At 41.5% G+C, this 24,695-nt stretch overlaps 1 protein-coding gene across 1 annotated transcript; it reads right to left on the reverse strand.

Annotated features, from left to right (window-relative positions):
* Nucleotides 1-3,049: 3,049 nt before the first annotated feature.
* sys1 (SYS1 golgi trafficking protein) lies at nucleotides 3,050-24,385 on the reverse strand. The gene is made up of 4 exons (XM_073061502.1): nucleotides 24,223-24,385; nucleotides 19,811-20,109; nucleotides 14,367-14,434; nucleotides 3,050-10,113 (listed from the first exon to the last, which is right to left on the reverse strand). The coding sequence occupies exons 2-4, from the start codon at nucleotides 19,970-19,972 to the stop codon at nucleotides 9,873-9,875; spliced, it is 471 nt and encodes a 156-aa protein (XP_072917603.1). The 5' UTR covers nucleotides 19,973-20,109; nucleotides 24,223-24,385; the 3' UTR covers nucleotides 3,050-9,872.
* Nucleotides 24,386-24,695: the final 310 nt, after the last annotated feature.

Consider the following 24,695-nt stretch of genomic DNA (forward strand, 5'->3'; position numbering starts at 1 on the left):
TGTTAACAGCAGTTACAAGAAACTAACATCTAGCTAGTGTAACTTGGGTAAGAGGGATCCATATTAAGGTAAAAGAAACAACAAAGTTCTCGAGAAATGAACAAGACAAGAGGCCATTCAACCCTTTGTATCTGTTCCAGCTCTATAAAAGAGCCATCCAGTTTGCCCACCCTCCTAATTCAACAACAAATTTACTTTTAACTTTGAATATTTCATAGTCAGAGTACTACAGCACAGAAACAGGGCCTTCCACCCATCAAGGCTGCACCCAACTGTTATTCTCCCTAGTCCCATTGGCCTTCATTAGGGTTAGGACCATAGCTCTCCCATCCATGTTTAACTTCTCTTAAATGTTGAAATCCAACCCACATCCACCACTTCCACTAGCAGCTCGTTCCACACTCTCACCACCCTCTGAAGAAGTTTCCGTCATGTTCCCCTTAAACATTTCACCTTTCACTCTTAACCCATGACCTTTAGCTCTGGTCTCACCTAACCTCAGCGAAAAAAGCCTGCTTGCACCTACCCTGGCTATAGAACTCATAATTTTGTACAACTCATCCTCTTATGCTCCAGGGGATAAAGTACTGATTTATTCAACCTTCCCAGGTCAAGTCCTAGCAACACCCTTGTAAATTTTCTCTGTACTCTTTCAATCTTACTGACATCTTTCCTGTAGGCAGATGGCAGAAATGTACTCAATACTCCCTCCAAATTAGGCTTCACCAACATCTTCTAAAACTTCAACATAACATCCCAACTCCTGTACTCAATACTGTGAATCTCTCCCAAAGATCTCCTCTTAATAATCTTTCCTGTTCTAATAGAACATTGGTTAGGTTGTACTTAAAGAGTTTTACATGCAGTCCTGATCATCACACTACAGAAAGGGTGTGATTGTGCTGGATGGGGAGGGGGAAAGGAGAAGGGGGTGTGGGGTAAGGAGGAGGGAGGGGGAATGTGGGTATTTATCAGGATGTTGCTTGAATTAGAGGGACTTTGTTCTTGAGAGATTAGATCTCTGGAGCAAAGGAGGTTGAGAAGCAAAATGGTTATGAGGAGCATTGATCTGATAGATCAGAATCTTTCCCCAATGGTAGTGGGAACAGGAACAAAAGAGACATAGGTTTAAAGTGAAAGGGAGGATTTTTTTAAAAATGGGGATCGGAGGGGTAAGCTTTTTACACATAATGACCAATAGCTGGAACATACTGCCAGAGGTGGTGGTGGAAATCAGATACAATTACTGCATTTAGCAGACCAGTACTTAAATAAACAAGGCCTAGAAGATTATGGCCCTAATTAACTGTCTATACTTCCTGTTGCCCCAGGAAAGCAGCTCACACTCCAGTCATTCTCTCACCTTGCTCTCTTCCCTCGGGCAGAGGGTACAAAAGCTTGAGAACACATACCAACAGATTGAGGATAGCTTCTATCCCACTGTTGAGATGCCTGAAGGAAGGCAAGAACTGGCAGTCTACTTTGTCATGGCCCTTGCATCTATCTATCTACCTGCACTGCCTTTCTTTGTACCTGTAACACAATATTCTGTGTTATGTTATTGTTTTTTCCCTGTTGTTCTACCTTGATGTGGTTGTGCTTGCAACAATCTGACTGGATGGCACACAAACAAAAGCTTCTTACTCTATGTCAGTACGTGGGCCAACAATAAACTACTGCAGGCAGATGCGATTGGTACAGGGTGGAGAAGAGTTTGACAGATGTGCTGAGTCGAAGAGCCTGTTTCTGTTCTGTATCATGTTTATTCTTCCATTAAAAAAAAATCGAGATCAAATTTTGAAGCATGCAGATCGAATTAAAAAAAGAAGCAATACCTGACTACAGGGGTTTGAGTTTATGATGACATTAAAAGAACAATGAGAAGCCTTATTTTGTGCTGCATGTAGCTATGACCTTGCATTATTGAAACCTAGCCATTTGGCCCATCAAACCATGCCAGCCTTCAGTGAAATAATCCCCTCACTTGCCCTAAGGGGCAATTTCCAATTAACCTACCGGTACTTCTCTGCAATGTGAGAGCATCCAGGGATAAATCTTGCAAAAGCAAAACTGTGAAAATATGCAAATTCCACACAGACAGCACTGGAAGGCAGGATCAAACCTGGACCGTGAGACACTATGCCTCCCTGAAAGGCAACTTCTGTGATTGCTGAAAACACCTTCACCAGTGAGGAAGGAACTATAAGAAAATTAGATCAAGTTTATAATATAGTCAACCCGAGTGCCTTACAAGCTGGAAAAGGGTGGTGGAAAATTGAACCAAAACTGCTGGTGCTGGTAAGGTAACGTGAGAAGAAGCAGTGCCATAATTAGTGCCACAAGACATAGCTGGAACGGGGGACATAAGAGCTGACCATAAGGGGAGATACACAGAGAGACAAAACCATAAATTAGAGCAGCCAATGGCAGAGAAAACATAGGAAATTGCTATCAGCAGAGAGAGGCAACTCGCAGAAAGATAAAACACTGACCAAACAATACAAAGTGAAGTAGGTTTACTGACAAATTATTGTAAAATCTGCACATACCATTCTAACATGGATGCTATAGACTGCTGGAAGTTTTTGGGGTCAGTGGAGTAACTTAGTACTCTCCTCGGTGCACACCATAACCAGCCCTGAATACAGCAACTTGTTCCAGAAAACTCACCGCTGCTCTACGAGAGATTTCTTCTGTGTGCTGAACCGATCAGAGCTGAAATTAGGAGGGCAACTGGAAGAGAAAACAAACTCCAACAAAAAGAGAACTGTGATAAATATTTACAGAGAAACCAATCTGCAGAACTTTGAGGAAATAACAAAAAGTGAAAGCAGGTAGGTTTGTTCTTTGAAAATGTCAGCTTTGTCTCGACCTCTTTCTGTAGTTTGAAGGAAGTGATCTTTAATCTACTCTTCCATCTTACATTCTTTGGTTGGTCACAGAAACTTCCTGGAACATTTGCACAACTGTAGCTAACAGAAAACAAGAAGCAAAGACTCTCACAATAACTATTTTTATACAGTGAGACATATGATCAGAAATAAACTGCTTGAAAGGGTAATAGATCTTTATTTCAGATGTTGAGCATTTTTTTAAAAAACGGATTCATTTTACTAAATTATCTGACCATTCATTTGGAAGGGGAATTCTGCACAGTTCTGGTAAAGCACTTTGGAAGACAGATGTAAGTGGAAAACATGCAGTAAATGGCAGAAATATTGATGTACAGAGGGATCTTTGGGATACAAGCCCATATTTCCCTGGTAAGCAGGCATCTGGCACAATTGCCTCCGTTGAGTATAAAAGTCAGGAATTCTTGTTGAAGCTGTATAGAACTTTCCTAAGGCCACATTTGGATTACTACACGGGACAAGAGGAGTTTGTGCTACTACTACACTGAAGGCTCTTCCAGAGATGCAGACATACCCTGAAGGAGCTTAAATCTTCCCTTCGATGGGAATTCAGCAAAACCCCCTCATTGTTCCCCTTCTATGATTTCTGTTGCCCTCTGATTCTTTGCTCTTTACTTCACTCCTTCCCCCTGCCCTGGTTTCACCAATTACCCTGTACTACTCCCTTCACTCCCCCACCTTATTGTTCTGACTTATTGTTTTTTTCCAGAACTGATGAAGGATTTTGGCCCAAAACATGACAGTTTACCCGTTTCCATAGATGCTGTCTGGCCTGCTGAGTCCCTCCAGCATTTTGTGTGTGTTTTTGGATTACTACAGGCATTTCGGGTGGCTGCATTATGGAGGCTTTGGAGAGGGTGAAGAAGAGCTTCACTGTGGTGTTGCCCAAGTGAGACAACATTAGCTAGTAGGAAAGATTAAAGAAACTTTAAGTTCATTCTCTGAAGTGTTGGAGGCTGAGGGTCAATCAGATAGAAGAATATAAAATTATGAGAGGCACATATAGGGCAGATAAATAGTCTTTTCCCCCTTGGTGGAAATGTCAAATACCAGAGGGCATAGTTTTAAGGTGAGGGGGCAAAGTTTAAAGGAGACTTATGATGTATTTTACAGAGTGGTATGTATGACAAGTACGAACCTGAATGTCAAAGAATATCATCAACTGCACCAATGGTTACGGGACAGAACAGCAAGAGTTAAACAGCACGAGAAGGCCGTCACAGGCTAACAAATGCATTGAGTACAGTGCACAGTAACAGTGAAAAACGTGCTGAATTTAAAGTGAAAATAATGTGGCGATGGAAAGTTGACGAATTTGACACCGCTAATGAAGACTAGGGGCCAAATATTGCGTGGGTTGAACTGTATTGGAACGTAAACACGGAGGAGCGAAAGAAAGCCCCTGCACTTCTTAGCTTTAATGGGTGCACGTATGCAACCTAGTAACTCCTGAAAAGCCAGCAAGCAAGATGTGTGATGAAAATCACTTGAGCCCTAAACTCTGCTGAAGGTTCCAAGCCTGAAACATTGACTGTACTCTTTTCCATAGATGCTGCCTGGCCTGCTGAGTTCCTCGAGCATTTTGTGGGTGTCACAAGGTGACCTGATTATCAGAAGCAGAAGGGTGTATTCACTCTCACATCTGGGAGTAACTGGTGGAGCAAGAGAATCTACTTACCAGGAATGAATGGGGAGATCTGCAATGATGTGCTGAAATACAAAACCTGTAGAACTCCAAAAACCGACCAAAAGAAATATTTCATTTTAATTGAGGTTTGCTCTGGACATTGGCAAGCTCTGATGAGAATATCTCTCTGGTGACCGTAAATTGTTTTTCAGTTTTTGGTTTTGAAGATGTATTTTGAAACTTTGGAAATCCCCTTTTTTTAAAAAAATTCACTTGTAGGCTCAAATAGTATGTTTGCCAAATGTGAAGTCCTTAAGGAGTTGATCACTGAGGTCCTCCATTGGTTGAGGTCAACCATGGATGCTGCATCCTAGTTGTGTCCGTTTTTCATAAGTACGATATGCACAGCAAGCTGTTGCCCATGCAGCAGGCTCCCCTTCACAAAACAGCTTATGAACCCAAAGGAATGGTAGCCACCAATACAGTTTGGCACCAGAGGTGTCGTGGGAGTTGACAATCAGCATTGAACTCAACATTGGCATGCATTAGGGATTCTAGCTCTGGATTTTTTCCCCTCCAGCTTTACTCCCAAAGCCTTCCCTATGAGTTGGCAGCCGAGGTTTGAGATCAGAGTTTTCCTCCTCCTAGATGAGCTGCCAAACGCAGCTGACAGGCCCCATCTGCCCAAAGCGACTGGTTTTAAGGCACCAGTAATCCAGCTTTGCCCCTTCTCTAATCAACAGAAACTGTTCTGCCGGGCTTAGTACCTGTGAGGGCCAGAAGCTGGATTTGGTTGTCAGAGGCAATTTGAGGCGCATGCCATTGGAAGCATTTAATATGTAGTAGGAGCTCACTCCCACTGCCTCCCCAACTCTATGACAATCTTAAGGAATCAGGGGTTGATCACACATAGCAAACCCAACAGCTTTGTGGAATGACAGCCTGCTCACGGACCTGTATTTGTAGGTTTACTATGTTTCACCGGAACATCAGCTCATGAGATGACCAGGATTCCTTGACCAACAAAGGTGGGGACTTCCCACCAGCTGCTACTTCAAATATTCAGCAACTGTAGCATTCTGTATCTCAGTTTTAGTATGCTTTGTTTCTTGTTCCTCTATTCACGTCCTCCACAGATTAGCTGCTACCAACAAGCCTTCTTCACCCTATCTCATTTGACACCGACCTGCATCATCCATTTTTGCTTCATTTCCACCCTAAGGCCCAGACCTGTTCTCTGCACCTTTCCCTCCCTTCTTTGCACCTTAAAGCAGACCAACGTTCTAAACATTGCCAGTTATAAAAAAAAGGTCAGCAACACAAAACAGTGTCTCTTTCTCCCACCAGATATTAACTGACCTGCTGAATATTTTCAGCATTTACTCCTTTTACCATTGATCAGCTCAACATCCAGTATCCTGATGAGTTTGAGGCGAGAGGTTCTGCAGATGTTGGAAATTCTAAGCAGCACACACAAGATGCTGCAGGAACTCAGACCAAGTGGCAGCTATGGAGGGAAATGCAGAGACATTTTTGGCCAAGACCTTTGATCAGGACTGAGGGAGCAGACAACAGTTTCCTTATATCAACAGTTATAGGAATTGACTAGATAGGAGCCCCTCCTAGTGGACCTAATGACACAGTGCAACCAACAACAAACTTAAATTTATCATATCAAATTCAGTTGCCACACTTACATTAGGATAGACAGTTATATTTAACTACATTAACAATACAAATATTTTTAATTTTTGTAATGCAGCAAATGAACATAACTGATGAGATGAAAAGGTAATTGAAGTAAGTGCAAACATAATGAAATGGGTCAAGTTTGTCAGAGACACCATTGTCGTAGGCTAATCAAAGGAGGTGATGAATCAGCATGTCAGAGGGAGATCGAAAATCTGGCTGAGTGGTGCCATAACAACAGCCTCTTACTTAATGCCATCAAGAACAAGGAGCTGATTGTTGACTTAAGGAAGAGGAAACCGGAGGTCCATGAACCAGTTTTCATTGGGGCATCAGAGAGTGGAGAGGAGCGATTTTAAAATCCTCGGTGTTATTTCAGTGGACCTGCCCTGGGCCAGCTCATAAGTGCAATTATGAAGAAAGCACGGCAGTGCTGCCACTTCCTTAAGAGTTTGTGAAGGTTTGGCATGATATACAAAACTTTTATAAACTTCTATCAATGTGTGGTGGAGAGTATAGTGACTGGCTGCATCACAGCCTAGTATGGAAACACCAATGCCTTTGTATGGACAACCCTACAAAAAGGAATGGATACAGCCCAGTCCATCACAGGTAAAGCCCTTCCCTACATTCAGCATATCCATCATCAGGGACCCCCACCACCTTGCACATGCTCTCTTCTCACTACTGCCATCAGGGGCAAGGTACAAGATTCTCAGGACTCTCACCACCAGGTTCAGAAGCAGTTACTACTCATCAACCATCAGGCTCTTGAACGAAAGGGGATAACTTCACTCAACTTTAATTGCCTCATCATGGAAATATTCCATAACCAATCCATTCACTTTCAAGGACTTGTCATCTCAGGTTCTCTATATTTATTGTTTATTTCTTTCTTTCTGTATTTGCAGTTTGTCATCTTCTGCCCTCAGGTTGAACACTCAAATTAGGCGGTCTTTCATTGATTCTGTTATGGTTATTATTTTAAAGATTTGTTGCTTATGGCCAAAAGAAATGAATTATCACGGTTGTATATGGTGACATACACGTACTTTGATAATAATTTTACTTTCAACTTTGAAAGAGCTAACTGTTCAGAATATTCTCATGTTATTTATAATTTCCTCAGGAGCAACTCCCTTTAAAATAGAAAAGTTGGAGTATTATTTCAGAAGAAAAATTAAGATTACAGTTAATAAGGAGATTTTATCAGGCAACCTACATGTACTGAAATTAAAGCCATCCTCGAGAGCTGCTTTTCCTCCATTTATGGGAGATTTTGAATGTTCATATTATGTATCTGGCAGAAGCAAAGCAACTCAAAGGCAATGCACTTCTAGAACAACCTGTCTTCCAACCAATACATGAGTAGATTATATGGGATTTAGTATTGAATCACAAGCCAGAATTTAGTTAGACAATAAAGTGATCACTATTGAATGCAATATTAACTCAACAGGGGAAAAGGTCAACTGATCAAATTTATTTTAGATATCATTCTTTTGAAAGTTAAGCTGTTAAAACAATGGGAACCGCTTGAGTTTTTGTCAGTACAAAACCAATTATACTGCTAAAAGGCAAAGGTTTCATTGTGTGATTAAACAGTCACGATGATCAAAACATGCAGAAAACAAGCCAACCGAGGAGGCCTGAAGAAAAGCTTATGAATTAGGAGAGCTGTTGGAAGCAAGAAATCACTGAGGGCATCTAGAACTGGGGAAACAATCAAAATTAAACTCTATTAGGATTTAAACCTGGAAACTTTTTTTTGGTTTTATATCACAAAGAGGAAGGAGGAAGAACCTGGAACACAAATACTGGTTGTGGTGGGTTAACTGAAACTTACCTCTAAGCTTCTACTGGAAAAGACTAACAGGAGTTGTAAGTATTGAGGGAGAGATCAGCAATGATACCATGGAATGATGTCAGGTAGGAAATATAGAAGCCTTAGGACACACACAGAGTTTCAGGAAGTTATCCTACAACTATCAGGCTTCAATCATCACTACTCTGAACTGATTCTATGACCTTCAGACTCACTTTCAAGGATTCTTTACAGCTCATGTCCTCAGCATTATTTTTATTTGCACAGTTTGTCTTCTTTTGCACATTGGTTGTTTGCCAGTGTTTGTTTAGGTATTTCTTTTTTCTGTTAATGCCCGAAAGAAAATGAATCTCAAGGTAGTATATGGTAACATGTACAGACTTTAATAAATTTACTTTGAACTTTGGGGATATGAATGGTCTTTTCTCATCCCATTTTTTAAATTATATCTTTCTTTGGATACTACTGGGGCTCCTAATTTTTTCAGTTGATTTATTATTTACAATTCACATGCTCCACAACACAATTTCCTTACATCACATTTCAGAGTCTATGATTTTCATGCCTGTTAATCTTACTGATATTAAAATGACTAACCCCCCCCCCCAAGGTGCAACTCATTATGTGGAAAGTCCTGACAGGCAATAACATAGCAGTGAATGTCTCTATTTCACACAACAGATGCAAGAGCCCATTTCTCAAACATTATGAAGACTGTTGGAGGCAGTGATCAAATCTAGATACAGCACAAACAGAAAACCTTTTTTATAATGTGTCTATTTCTTTGATTTTGGGGATTATTACTCACAGTTAATGAAATGAGATGCATCCAATAAACACAGGTAGAAGATCCCTTGAACAGCTCTTCAACATCACTGCCCAAATTTCCATCATGAACTTGACTGGTGACCAAACCCTAACAAGAATCATCATGTAGGATGTGGAAATCAGATGGTGACAGATGTGTCTAATGTAGTCAGAGCCCACTATTTTTGCAAGAAGTGATTGGAACCAAGAACTAAAAAGTTTATATTTAAGCACTGCAATAGATTTATTCCTCATTGTCTTTTAAACAAAATAGAGATCAAGCTGCATACCATGTTAATTAAACATGGCACTAGAGTCTGGACTGTGCATAGGTATCAGTCCTCAGATCCAGGACCAGCCTTTCAAAGTGCCTTTACCAGTTAATTAAAACCATTTTACACTAGTTAGGAGATAACATCTCAATATCAAAACAAGATATGCTTAATTTTTTGCTTATCTACGCAATGCCAGACACATCCAGTGTTACAATAGATTCCAGGGGTCAGTTGATGACAGAGTCAACACTTCTTATTGAATGGATATTTGAGACACAGGTTTCTAGTTTGCAGATAATTAGTCTGTGCACAAGTTCAACGTCAAATGTAAAAGGGAATTTAGATCAGGCAAAGACAAACCAGAGAAAAATGTTGGAACAATCCAGTATGTGGGGGTCTCTTAGAAATAAAAGCAGCACAACAGACTCTCAGTAAATCTGACTGGAAGGAAACCCCAGTGAATCCGGATCTAGATCAGTTTATACAACTGTATACGTCTCTTGCTTGTGATCTCCGTCACCAAACACCAACTCCATCCACCGAAATCCAGAAAGTTCCATGCGTAGAAAGGCTTGATAGAAACAAAGGACTCCTTTATCCAGAAGGGTTATATACGGCGACAAAAACACATGTGCACCAAGTCTTGTTAACATTGAGATAGAAGTTGTCACAATCCATTTTAACACTGGTTGCTGCAGCAGTTTCAGTCGTGACTAGACAAATCCGAGAAGCTGTGCTCACAGGTTAGATTTGGGCCCAGCGTTCACAGGAATGGCTCTCAGCTCTGTCCGCATGCACAGGTACTCACCTATCACTGCCATCAGGGCAATGCACACAATGTTCACCAGCCACCAGGTCAGTGCTGTGGGAAAGTGCAAATTATAGATCCAGCAGCCCATAAAGTGGAAGATATGGACAGTCACGGTGAAATCCAAACACTGCTTTCCCCTCCGGATAAAATACCACAAACCAAGTGCGCTAGTGAAGGAAACAGGAAAAGGTTACATTTGCACACAGCAAAATGTAAAGAAGTTTTAGTTATCTGAGATTGTTTGGCATTCACCACCATAAACATCCACAGTAACTAATCTACCATCTACAACACATTCAGTAGAATTTAACCAAGGCTACTTTGACAGAATCTCTCACATCCCCAGCCTCACCTACCAAGGAAAACAATTATGCAGGGGGACCGGACTGGCTGCTTCATGCTCCAGGGTTTCAATGTTTTAGATGACATGGGGAGGAACTGAAATACTAGTTGGAGACATCAACTGAATCTTCATGGGTAGAATTCAAAAATAAGGAAAATTCCATCACTCTTTTGGATTTATACTGACCCCAAATAACCATAGGGACACTGAAGAGCAGGCTTGCAGTAAAATTAAGGAAAGAAGCAACGAGGTTATCATTGTTGGTGACTTTGACTTGCTCAGCATAGACTGGGAACTCCTTAGCAGAATAAAATTAGATGAGGCAGAATTTGTTAGGTGTGTCCAAGAGGGTTTCCTGAAACACAGTGAAAAGTCCAACTAGAAGGGAGGCTAATCTGGACCTTGTGTCTGGGGAATGAACCTGGCTAGGCAAATAACCTTTCAGTGGGTGAATGCTTGGGAAACCATGATCACAACTGTAAGATAGCTATGAATAAAGATAGGGTGGAACTTGCAGGAACTTAACTTCAGGATGGCAGACTAAGACAGCATCTCAAGAAAGAGTTAATTAGGAAGAGCTATTTTTTGGCAAATCCACATCTGACACGTGGAGGTTGCTTAAAGACCTGTGGCACAGTTTGGGGCAAGTTTGTTCCAATAAGAGGGATGGTAGAGAGGCTGTAAAATTAGCCAAAGGTTGGAGCTTATGTAAGGCTTAGGGAGCTGAATCCAACAGTAACATAGAACAGCACAGCACCTGAACAGGCCCTTTGGCCCACAAGGTTGTGCTGAACCAATATGTAATTAGTTGCCAACTAAATTAATCCCTTCTGCCTACACAATGATCATATCCTTTCATTTCCCTCACATACATGTGCCTATCTAAACATCTCTTAAAAACCCCTAATCATATCTACCTCAACACCATCCCAGGCATCCACCACATGTAAAAACTTGTCCTTCACATCTCCTTTAACTTACCCTCTCTCACCTTAAATGCAAACTCTTTGGTATTAGACATTTTAACAATGGGAAAAAGATACTGTCTGTCTACTGTATCTACACCTCTCATATCCTTATAAACCTTTATCAAATTGCACCTCAGCCTCTGCTGCTCCAGGAAAAAAAACCAACCCAAGTTTCCCCAACTTCTCATTGTAGCACATGCCCTCTAATCCAGGCAGCACTCTGGTGAACCTCTTCTGCCCCCTCTTCAAAGCCTCCACATCCTTCCTATTATGTGGCAACTAGAACTGTATGCAATACTCCAGATGTGGCCTAACTAGAGTTTTATAAAACTGCAACAGAAGCTCCTGACTTTTGAACTCAATGCCTCGACTAATAGGCATGCCATATGCCTTCTTAACTTCCCTATTAACCTGTGTAGCCACCTTCAGGGAGCTATTAACCTGGACCCATGGTCCCTCCGCTCATCATCACTTAAGGGTCTCGTCCTCAGTTGAGTACTTAAAGCCGCCAGAATGGAACTCAAGAAGGAACTTAGGAGAGATCGAAGGGGTCATGAAAAGTCTTTAGTGAATAGTATTAAAGAGAAACCCAAAGCATCCTACACATGCACCAAGAACAAGAGGATTACCAGAGAGGGGGTACAACTGTTCAAGGATAAAGGAGAGAACTGGTGAATAAAGGAGAGATCAAACTGTTCGAGAATAAAGGAGAGATCAAAGTGAAGCATGGTACACTATAGCACTGAGATTAGAAAAAAAGGTGTTAGGTGTCAAAACATTAAGGTGGAAGCTCCAAGGGCCTGATAGTATATACCCTCAAGGCTAGAGATGGAATTAGAGGGGCCTTGACCAAGATCCTAATGGAGAGGATCCTAGGGGATAGTATTTGAGCATTTGGAGAAGCATGGGCTAATTAGGATTAATCAGATGGCTTTGTGCAACGCAGGTCATTCCTGATTAATCTGATTTTTGAGGGGGTAATGAGGTGATTGAAAGTAGACAGTAGATGTTGTATACATGAATGCTAGTAAGGCATTCAGCAAGTTCTTGCATAGTAGGGTTATCTAGAAAATTAAGATGCATGGTGACTTGGTTCACTGAATGTAAAATTTGCTTGATCATAGAAGACAGAAAGTAGAGGTGACTCTCTACTTGAATTAAAGTGTGCTGGGTAGGTAAGTTTGCAGATATCAAGATTGGTGGCATCACAGATTGCACAGAAGATTGCCAAAGGATACAGTGGGATATTGATCAGTTGCAGATACAGGGGAAGTGAAAAGTGGGAAGTAGTGACAGATGGTGTTTAATCCAGACAAATATAAGGTACTGCACCTAGGGAGCTCCAAGATAAAGGGGGAATACAGAGTTCACTAACAACACTGACGAATAGAGGGATCTTGAGGACCAGGCATGTGGCTCCCTAAAAGTGGCCCCACACGTTGATATGATGATAAAGTCAGTGTATGGCATGCTTGCTTCTCAGCAATGAGCTTGAGAGCCAGGAAGTTGTATTGCAGCTTCATAAAACTAGTTGGGCATTTATAGCATTGCCTTCAATTCTGTTCACCTCATTATAGAAAGAGTGTGAAGACTTTGGAGAGGGTGCAGAGGCAGTTTACCAGGATACTACTTGGTTGGACATGTTGGGGCAGAGGCTGAGGGGAGATGTAATAAAAGTTTAAAATAATGTGGGACATGCATGTACTGGCTGTCTACTCCCTTTTTCCTAGTGTTGAAAAGCTGAGTATTAGAGCATATGTTCAAGGTGGCAGAGGGAAAGTACAAAGAAGATGTACTCGGCAAGTTTTTTTTAAAAAGGTGTGTTGGGAGTCTGGAATGTACTGCCAGGGGTGCTGACAGAGGAGTGCTTTTCAATTGCACAGGAGTGTTTAGAAGACTTAGCTAGAGATAAATATGCAGAGAAGGAAGAACTATGGTCAATGTGCAGAGAAGGTTTAGATTAATCAAGAGTCATTGGTTTAATTAATTTGGCACAACATTATGGTCCAAAGGGTCTATCCTGTCCTATTAATCACCTAGTTCCAATTCTGTCTCAGCCGCTGAGGTTACCTGTAGCTAAATTATCTCAACAGTTGACTTTTCAGACTAAGAAACAAATATCTCAGAATTAGCATCTTCATCCTCATTTTCAAATCAGTTCATGGCCTTTGCTTCCCTAACGTAAATCTACCCCAATACTATAAACTCAGATTATTATGCTGTTCAGATCTATTTTAATTGTAGCCAACTACAGAGGCTCAAAGTGGTGTGATTCTCTTCCTAGATCAAATTCTTTCTTCTAAAATTCTCCTTAAAACCTGCTTGTAAAGCTAGCAATAGCAGCAACCTCAGCAAATCCTTACACAAAGTAATTTGAAAAAGCACAACTCTCTGAAGAATAACATTTTACCTTTTGTAAAATTTTATTTAACCATAAGAAATGCAAAAAACAATTAAATGCTCAACAGCTTGGGTTCCTGCAAGTAGTTAATGCTGCAAAGTCAAAGATAATTAAATATAGAAATTGACTGAGCATCATTAATGATGTAAGTTACAAATTTAGTAAGGAAAGATAATGATAACTTTTAATCATCTTCTGTAACCTAAAAGCAATACAAACTTCAACACTGAACTCTGTATCAATGTCTAGGCATATCAGTTAGGGATTACACACACACAGCATAACCTTGGCAAATACAAAATAACCACTGCTGATATCTTAAGGAGATACCTTGCTTCTTAAAAATAAGACCATGAACAAGTTGGATGTGTGTACCCTTAATTTATTAACTCTCCTTAGGTGCTTCATAAATTCTAACAAATCATGACAGCAAGTCACACAAGATTAAAATTTCCAGTAAAGATGGGTGAAGGAGGAATGAATAGAGGGAGAGAAATCCAAATTTCAAGTATGATACGCTTAAAGACAAAAGGAAAGTACTAGCTTTAGATATTGTTATACATGGGTTTAAATGACAACTCAAGTGAATGTTGAATCCTTAAATACTATTGTCGCTGGGCATTCAGTAAAACAAACTGTCACGGAATGTTAAAGCAGCCTGGATAAAGTGCAATTCTTTCCTCACCTCTAATCTGTACACATACTTACCATGTGAGCGAATTGAGGACAAAGGCAATCATTGAAAGTCTCCCCTGACCCGTGGAAAACCCCAACACCTAAATCACAAAGAAATCAATGTAAAAAGAGAATTAAAATAAAACCTCCTTCAAGAACTAGGCTTCTATCCAGGTGTTTTCCAACTTAGCACAGCAAGTATAGTTTAAATTTACTGCCATACACTTGTTTAGCTGGTTAGGATTTTTATTCCAGAACATATCAACTGTAATGCAAAAGGTAGTCTTAATTGTAAAGGAGTCAGTAATTTACTCCAAAGAAACATTAATACTTTAGGGTTATTTACCCACACAGCAATGTGAGAACACACCAAGTTCTCCTCTAGTATGTAAGATCCCATCTTAACATAAAACATTTTTGGTATATCAAAAAACTTTTAACAAACTTAGAAAATGTGCTTTATAAAATACATTTATTTTAGAACAATAAAGCTATGCAGGCAATATTTTATAATGCCGATGCACTTTGCTTTATTGATTCTGTGCATGGACTACTGACCATTTTTAAATGAATGTGTGAAACAATAACAGTAGCCAATGGTGAAGCTTGGATAACTCAGTGGAGTAGGAGACCATGAACAGTAAAAGTATGGTGGCATTTTTACTTTGAATGGGCTATCATCACTGTCATCACCAATTCATTTTCAAATATAAAGTCTTCTACAATGACTATTACTGCCTGGATTTTGCCACCAAGACAGCATATGTTAAAAAAAAAAGTACTTCCAGGCTTAAGGCCTGTCCTCAAATTCATCTTCTGCAGGGTTTCCCAACCTTTTTTGTGCTGTGGACCCCAACCATTAAACGAGGGGTTCCTGAACCCCAGGCTGGGAACCCTTGATCTGTGTTTGTTTTACAAAAGCAGGATTTTTGTACGACTTGCATTTGTTAGTTATTGAGCATCTACAATTTACATGGGTATCTCAAATTTCTCTAGTATTAAATGAACAGCCTTGGTTAGGACAATGGCAGGTACGGGGGGTGGGGGGGGGGGTGCAATGAGCAAACTAATCCAGTTCCTATGCTCCAATGCTTACGAGCTGTACATTAATTGCTGGTTGGCATTTAGAAAGAGAAGCCCACATTGCAGTTGAAGGAAAGTGGGTGGGATGGATATATATAGTAAAACAGAAAGCATTAACATGCTTGGCATCTTCAAAGGTGGATAAAACTCTAGCAGTTAAAGGAATAGACAAACAAGCAGGAAGGACTTCAAATTAAACTAATTGAATATTTTGAGGCAGTAACAAGGCAGTTGAGGAGAAATGCGCTCTTCAATGGTCTACTGATCAAAAGGAAAGGCGCATGGGATCCTACAAGGGCAAATCAGATGCAAAATTGCCTCAGTCTCGATGCAGAGTCACAACCCAAAATGTTCCCGGTTCCCTCCTCCTGCCTCCACATAGGCACATACATTGCTTGACCCAAGGAGCTCCTCCAGCAGCTGTGAAGGTAATTGTGACCAATGAGGTTCCACAAGGTCAGCATTTAGTTCATTGTTTTAATTAATAATTTAGACGAAAGACTGCAGATATTAGAAACGTGGCCATATAGTTGACAGAGGTTTCAGCTTCAAGGGTGTGTGTGTGTGTGTGTGTGTGGGAAGACAATGAAGAAATGTGGTAAATGGAATTTACTCCTGAGATGTGTGAGATAATGTATTTGTCAATGAGCAACAGTCAAGTGAGTGTACAATGGGAGGATATTTGGAATGCAGAAATAGAGGGACCTCAGTGTAACTCCACAGACCCTTAAGGCAGGGGTTCCTAACCTGGGGTCCACAGACTTCTCTGTTAATAGTAGGGGTCCATGGCATTAAAAAAAACTGCTTTAAGGGAAGACAGGTGAGGACTTAATTAGCTGAAACAGAACAGTAGGAAGGTTTTCCTATAATGGCACATATATATAGCTAGGGTATCCAAGACTTTTGCAGAGTAATGTACTTGTCTACATGGAGCAGAGAGCAACTTTGTAAATCTGGCAGTAGCAAAGTACATTGGGAATGGTGAGGGTAGAGTGCTGCAAGAGGGTTCTGGGACAGGTGGCAGAGATGATGTGTCAGTGGCGGGGGTGGTTGGTGTGGGTGCAAACACGTACAGCCCTGTAACATCAGGCAAGGTCATCTGATTCCAAACCATTGGTTTATTGATCATTATAGAATGTTCCTCTGGTGCTTCCTGCTCCCCTTCCTTGCTTTCTTCCTCTTCCCAACCATGATTCCCCTCTCCCTGCCCCCTTCCCACTCTCAGTCTACAACAGACACCCATACTGGAATCAGGTTCATCATCACTCACATACGTCATGAAATTTGTTTTTGTTTGCAGCAACAGTACAGTGTAATACATAAAATTACTATAGTACTGTGCAAAAGTCTTAGGCACCCTTGCTAAATACTCGTACTGTGGAGAGCATTCTGACTGGCTGCATCACCGTTTGGTATGGGGGGGGGGGAGGAGCTACTCCACAAGATGGAAGTAAGTTGTAAAATTAGCTCTATCCTGGGTACTGGCCTCCATAGTATCCAAGACATCTTCAAGGAGCAATGCCTTAGAAAGGTAGCAACCATCAAGGATCCCCACTTGCTTCCCATTGTTACTGTTGGGAAGAAGGTACATTCAGCAATTCAGTAACAGCTTCTTCCCCTCTGCCATCCAATTTCTGAATGGACATTGAACCCACGAGCACAACCTCTCTACTTTTTTTTTTGCACTACTTATTTTAAATTAACAATTTAGTAGAGATATATGTATATATATTTAATATAATAATATTTTTTCTCCTTACTTATTATGTATTACATTGTACTGCTGCCATAAAGTTAACAACTTTCACGACATATGCTGGTGAAATTAAATCTGATTCTGAGACTCTCACAGGGCACTGCATGCAATATTACAGCTCTAGTACTGTGTGTGGTTGTGGTTACCTCATACAGATGGTGCAATTATACAAGAGATTGGCAGGAAGAACAAAGGCTGAGGAAACGCTCAGTAGGCTAGGAATGTTTTCTTTGGAATAGTGGTGACAGAGGAGACCATGTAGAAAGTTGTATACAGGGTTTATTTCAAACAGCTAAGGGGTGAAAAACTACTAGGCCTAAAATTAAGATAATTAAAGAAATAAGGTGAGATGAAGTTCTTACCCTAAAAGGTGCTGGGGTCTTGAAGACAACTTAATTAAGACTGAAATCCTCACCATACTCAATAAGAGCTTAATTATGTATTTAAAGAACTGTGAGCTGCAGGGCTACAGATCAAAGTATTGGAAGGTGGGATAACAATAACTTCCCTAGCTGGTAGAGACAAAGCTTCCTCCTCTCAAATTTTCGATGATTTTATGAAAATATGAATTACCTGCCTTTTAAGATAAGTTTTAAATGATTCAACTCTCAAAGCATTGTATCATCTAGCTGATGTTAGGGATTTGTTTGCAGCTTTTCTCCCCACCACAGACAGGGTCTATTCACAACTAAGCCTCTGTAGCATATTGCTATACATGTACCTCATGGAATGGATGCTACCCTCCCGAATTGTAATGAAGAGGAGGGATAAGCTAGTGAGGTTTCTTTGGTTGCGTTGAAATAGAGTCTTCATTAGAACCATAAAAACAGGAGATTCAGCAAACGCTGAAAATCTTGCACAACACACAATGATGGAGCAACCCAGGGGGTCAGCCAGCATCCATGCAGAGGAATAAACAGCCAATGTTTCAGGCCCAGACCCTGCAACAGTACTGGAAAGGGAAGGAGCACAAGCTGACAGGTGATAGGTGAAGCAAAGTGAGGGGGAATGCAGGAGATGAAGTAAGAAGCTGGGATGCGATAGACGGGAGGCGTAAAGGGCTGAAGGAATCTGATAGGAGAGGACAGTGGGCTATGGAAGAAAGGAGAGGCACTAGAAGTTGGTGAGAGGGGAAACAGAATGGGGAATGGAAAAAAATTACCAGAAGTTAGAAAAATCGATGCTCATGCCATGAGAAAAGAAGCAACTCTAGATGAAAATGAGATGTTGTTCCTCCAACCTGAGTTTGGCAGTAGAGGAGGCTATGGAACGACTTTTCACAATGGGAATGGGAACTTGAATTGAAATGGGTAGCCATTAGGAAATATCGCCTTTTGAGATTTCATGCATTCAGGTTGTTACAGAGTTTTATTAGTACTGTTTGGCAATTTCTCTACCCTATCAGATTAAAAGGAGTGTAAAGTGATCCTAGTTTAAAAAAAAAATCAGTTTAAAATATGCTTGCATTCTGTCAAAAAAAAATCAAGTGGCCCAGTAAACATCCCAGCTTGACGGAGTTGGAGGTGGAGTTAAGATGGCTTAAACAGTGACTCCTTTGCTTGCATCTTCAGAAACAGCTCTATTTCCATCTTTAATATCTTTATTTTTCTTTTTCAGGGTTCTTTTGAAGATCCTGACCTGGAGTTACACGCTGACTTTGGTTCTTTGCGGGAATGGGACCTGTTCTCAGGGTTTCAGGACTGGCTGACGTTCAGTAGCCAAGGGTTTGGGTTGAGAGCTCGGCTCAAATTTGTAAGTCTAAGATCTCGGGGCTCTTGAGATGGGCAGATCGAGGCTCGGTGTCACGACAGGAGACTCGTGTGTCGTGGGGGAGTCAGGATATCTGCTGTGGACATGAAGACCCAGGATCTTCGCGATCTTCGGGCACAGAGCTCGAAAAAAGTGACGTAATGGACTTTCTAACATCGTAAACCAGCCAGTTGTTTGTTATGTCTTCGTACTCGCCGGGAAAATGGAGACACCTTTTTTCTCTGTTATTAGGGAGAGAGAGAATCTGCGGTATGTCGAATGCCGGGTGTAGCGCAAAGTCTTTGGGATAACTGCAAGTCTGTCTCTTTGCTATTGTTTTGGTCACGCTTGAGTGCTTGGTGACGCTTGCTTTCTTTTTGCCGGTGGGGGGTTGGGGGGGGGCGATTGTTGCTTGCTGCCACTTCCACACGAGTGGGGAGCTGGGGTTCTTATGTTTATCTGCTGTTCATTCTTTGGGACACCTCTATTTTTGTGGATGTTTGCAAAGATAAAACATTTCAGGATGTTTATTGTACACATTTCTCTGACATTAAATTGGACCTTTGAACCTTTGTACAAAAGTTATGCTTTTTACCTCCCTAGAAGCTTCTTTATTTGGAACCAAACTGTCCAACTTACTTGTACCCAAGACAAACCCAGAAAGTGAAACATCAACTGCCTACACAATTCTTTCCTGAAAATCAGTAGCATTTTCAGTTATTGGTATTTATCCAAGACTGTACAAATAGCTTCTTATACACTAAACACATTCATAGGTTTCATTTCATTTTTCTCCCCAGAAAGGAGGATAATTCAGTGCTTCAACTTGCAGAAGGGAAATATTCAGAATCTTTTGCAAGAAAGGATTTTACTTTATGAATACTTTTACCTCATAACTAAATATTTGATCAAGTGATCGACCATTCTGCACCAGGCTGTCCACCACAGCCAACCAGATGCCCAAGAAGCTGTAGTAGATGCACTGCATTAGGATAATCTGAGACACAATGAGAATGGGATCCCAAACATAGCTGCGGAAGTGTCCAGCCATTCCCACAACTCCCTCTGGAATCACAACTTCTCTCAGTCTTTAGTTATTGGGCGCATGGTGTTTGCAGAGACGAAGTGTTGTGAGAAAGATCCAAATCACCAAGGACACCGAGTCTGGAAATGGATGCACTCATACACCTGGACAGAGGAAAACAAAATTCTTTCAGATAAAAAAGGCCATTACTACTTCAGTATAATAATAAATTCACAGAAAGAACATTTAGGGAATAAAACACTAGCAAAGAGCTTCTGTTTGTGAATATGAAGACAAGCAACCAAGATCAGGCCAATCAGTCTTTGTGCTTCAAATGCTGCTCCATTTGTACAGCAATTCAATTGCATGCCTTGGATTTACCAACACCCCAACTTGACAAAAATCTTTAAATTCCATAGACTCTTCCTTTAAATAAAAGGAATATCGGAGACTATAACCTGAGGGAATCTGTACATGAACCTTCATAAATTTGTTCTAAATGAGCAGCTTTTGTGTGCCCCTGGAAGTCTTGAGGCCTCAGATTTGCCATACACAATCATTAGTAGATCTGGGCCAAAAGCACCAATAGTTTTTGGGCTTGGGAAAAGTCAGGATCTAAAGCTCAAAATTTCAGCTACCTGAAGAGATCTGTAGAGTTGAGACAAGACATTAGACCATAAGACACACTAGCAGTATTATGCCATTCTGCTCTGCATTCCATCACAGCCAACTGAATTTCTCCTTTCAACCCCATTGTCCTGCCTTCTCTTGTCCCTGTATCTATGATGCCCTTACTAATCAGAACCCACATATATAGCCAAAATGTTGATTTTCTTTATTTTAAATAGGCCATTATTAGAAATGCCAATGATATAGAAAAGTCATAGCCCCTTGGAGGGAGGAAATATTTGCTTTCAGTTCAACACTAAACTCTCTTCTGGTTATCCCATTGGAAACAATGGCTTCTTCGCATCTGCTTCATCCTGTTATTTTAAAACCTCAATTAGATCATCTTCATCATCAAAACCTGAGGGAATAAACAAACTATGCAACCCATTCTCTACATAAATCCTATTAAAGGTCAGAAGAATATGTGCAAGCCATCAGCAGCCACTGCAGCACTGCCTTAGTGTTACATTATTAGGTTAGAATTGTGGTCTCAGGCTTCTGCAGCTGGAACCCACAATTCTGCTACCAAAGTGAGTGAAAAGCTTATACAAAAGAATGCAGTAGAAATCTCAGCCAGTCATTACTGCGGCATAGGTGCCCTAAACAGGCTATATCAATCTGTTTGGCTTGAATCCAATAAGAATCCCTTCTTGATAGACATAGTAACACAGTGACTAGGTTTATAGATAAGAACTTTACTCATAAGGGTCTGGATACAAGTAAACTGGCTCTTTAAGTGATGGCCCCAAATGCTTGTCCAATTGAAGGGCAGGCAGTTGAAATTCAAGATGCACCCTGCTTCACATGGACGTCAGAATTTGTGCCATCTGCAGTGTACACCTCGACAACAGTGTACTGAAATGCAAGCAATCAGTACTGAAACCGGACACCAGAATTCAGAGAACAAATGTTTTACATAGCAACAAGCTGAACAAAAGCAGTAGATATGAAGTTGTCTCTTTAATCTTGGTTGATAGACAGATGAGCATCCTATTCAGTCAAAAGAGTTTATGCAGAACCTAGCAACTGAACTTGTGAATGTGAGACAGGGGAAGAAAGGAAATTTCAGCTTCAGATGCAGCATATCTGTAGTTAGGTGTCAGGAATTGGCACTTTTGACTAGTGGGCTTCCTCCAAGTACTCTGGTTTCCCACCACATCCCAAATGCAAGCTACTAGGTAGGTTAACTAGATCCTAGGGGTAGGCAAAAGACTGATGGGCATGTACGAGAACAGGTTGGCTTCAACAGCCAGCATAGACTTAATGGGCCAAATGGAAGTTCGAGATATTTTCCCTCCACTTTTTGGATACTGGAATTCAGTAACTCTGAAAATGTAATGCTCAAAAAGGCTATACAAGTGGCCATGAAACACACCATTCAGAATTGTAATTCAATCATTAAAATAAACGGTTATTTAAACATCACTCACAAATTAACTGCTGTTTTCTCTTCATAACAGCAATCACAAATCATTAATTGCTCCAAAGGCCTCTTGGATCATGAAAAGCCATTGAAATGAAACATTCCCTAAATGTTAAATAGATCACCCATGAGGTCTTTGACATGGCACATTACTGTTTTTCCTTCCACAGAAGATGCCTGAATTAGTGTGCTATGGACTATACATCTTCCTGCCTCAGTAAAGCAGCCTCTCCCATCCCAAACATGCTCTCTTCTCTACCCTCCCTTATTGGACAATAGATTTTTTAAAAAATGCCTGAAAGCACTCACCACCAGTATCAAGGGCAGCATCTAACCCCCAATATAATAAAGTGGCCGTTTGCCTTGCACCTGATTGTCTGCCTGTACCTTCTCTGTAACAGGATTTCTGAACCTTTGTGATACCTCAAAGCACTGACATAAAGAAACAATGCCTATGGATGGCATGTAAAACAAAGTTTATTTTACTGTACCTCAGTGCATTTGGATAATAATAAACCAATTACCTCCAAGATGACAACATTTCAGATTTTTCACAACTGCATTTTGATTTTCTCTGTTATTTGCACCAGTTTATTCAAAGGCCAGTAACACCCTTCAAATCAGGTAGCAGTTTAAATTCCATTAGTCAGGGAAGGAAGGGTAAAACTACAAGCAGAACACAAACTCTGAAAGTAGTATGCACAAGCTTTTGTTCTGGTCAAACATTTAAGGTTTTATGCGAATGCACTGCAGAGTTTGAGCATGGCACAAGAGATTATTTAAAAAAGGAAGGAGTAGCGGGATAGCTCGGAAAATAAAGGAAGCAAGGTAGTACTAGGGAATAGAATAGTCAGGAGGAATTCATTACACTCTTTACAGTCACAGTCTAGAGTTTAAATATATGGTTCATCTGAGCAGGTATTGGGAACAACCTTACAACCCCCTGCAGCTGAGAACTGCAGTTCTCACAGAGACTTGGAATCAACAAGACAGGCCAGGAACGAGACTTTGTTCAGAGCAAAACCTCGGTTAGTTTCTGGATTATTACGCACACACAATTTGAGATAAAGCAAAATAAGAGACTGCTAAAGGTGTACCCTAGGGAGAGGTTTTGCTGTAGAAGTGCTGCTGACGCCCATTAAGTCTTCGCCAGGTTTCAGGACAATCCCATTCCCCTTTAGTCTCTCAGATACCCATCAACTCCACAGTATCACCTACTCCCCACCTGGTGGAATTTACAGGATCAATTAACTGCTGGAGTTTAGAAGAGGAAGGAGTGAATTAAAATGAAAGGACCCGAGAGGTCTCAGCAGGGTGAATGTAGAACTTAGAATGGAGACGGGGTCGAGGAAAGCATCAATGTTTCAACATAACGGGTCATCCATTGAGAAGAGAGAAAAAAAATGAACTTCTTCCAGAAAAATTGTAGGTCATTGTACCTCTATTATCCACCATGTAGCCATACAACAGAGCAAAACAACAGGGATAACAGTAAAGAATAGCTTCTCTTCTATAAATCTGCATAAGGGCCAAGCAAACTTACAAACTCGGACTATCCCACTGCCCAATTCAGTAAGAATTTCACTTGACTGCATTTTAACTCCACAGTTAAGTCTACACACAGTAACTTTTTTTTTATTAAATTAATGATCTTTCCATTACTGCCTTAAATTTTTTCGAAGACAGACAGGAATTATTAAATGAAGTGTGCTCATCAGCTAATCCACATCCCCGGGAACTTGACCGCCCCTCGCCAGTCACGGAAGTAAAACACTAACAGTGCCTGTGCCACTGAGATAATGGAGCAGCAACTAAGGGGGAGGGGGTGTTAGAAGGAGAACACTGAACACCATGGCTGGAGAATAGGTGGGCATGATGGAAGGGAGTAGGAGAGGTATAACAAGCGGATCATAGCAGAGGAATGGGGGAGGGTGGGCATATAGGTGGAAGGGCTGAAGGATAATGAGAGGGTAGAGGACACTATGTGGTGATTATGGAGGAGGACTAGGAATACGACCAGACTGGCTGTGTGAGTGAGGACCGAAGGCGAGGGGGTGGCGAAACACCACGGCCGGGAATGGTGGGGTTGAGGAGGGCGGAGTGGCGCCGGACAGCTGGCTGACAACATTGTCACTTAAAGCGCCCGCGCCCGAGCCCGAGGAAAGAGAGAGAAGGAGGGACCAACCTGCCCAGGCCTTCCCCGCCGCCGAGCCGAGCCAACACCACTGCCCGAGAACACGCCACCCGCCGGGGGACGTTTCAAAATAAACAGCGACGCGACACCAACCGGGCCCTGTCCGCGCAGCCGCCGTCACACCACGCCGGCCGGAAGTGGCGCCCTTCGGACGTCACGTCCAGCGCGCGCGCCCCTCCGATGATGACGACGACTGGTCCAGAGCGCGCTCCCCTCCGGTGACGTCACGTCCAGCGCGCGCCCCACCGATGATGATGATGACGACATGTCCGCTGACAGAGAGCGGGGAGGTTAATGGACCATGCGTGTGGGACTATGGCCGTGGGGATTTGCCTAACGTGGCCTGGCCAGGAGGCCTACCGTGAAAATTTCCATTTGTGGGAATAGATTTGATGTTACTGGAGGCCAGACAGGGTCTTGTGGGTGGTGAGAGGGCAGCAGTCTTTTCCTTTTTGCCTATCCTT

The sequence above is a fragment of the Hemitrygon akajei genome, chromosome 11 (genome assembly GCF_048418815.1).
Source record: "Hemitrygon akajei chromosome 11, sHemAka1.3, whole genome shotgun sequence".
NCBI lineage: Eukaryota > Metazoa > Chordata > Chondrichthyes > Myliobatiformes > Dasyatidae > Hemitrygon > Hemitrygon akajei.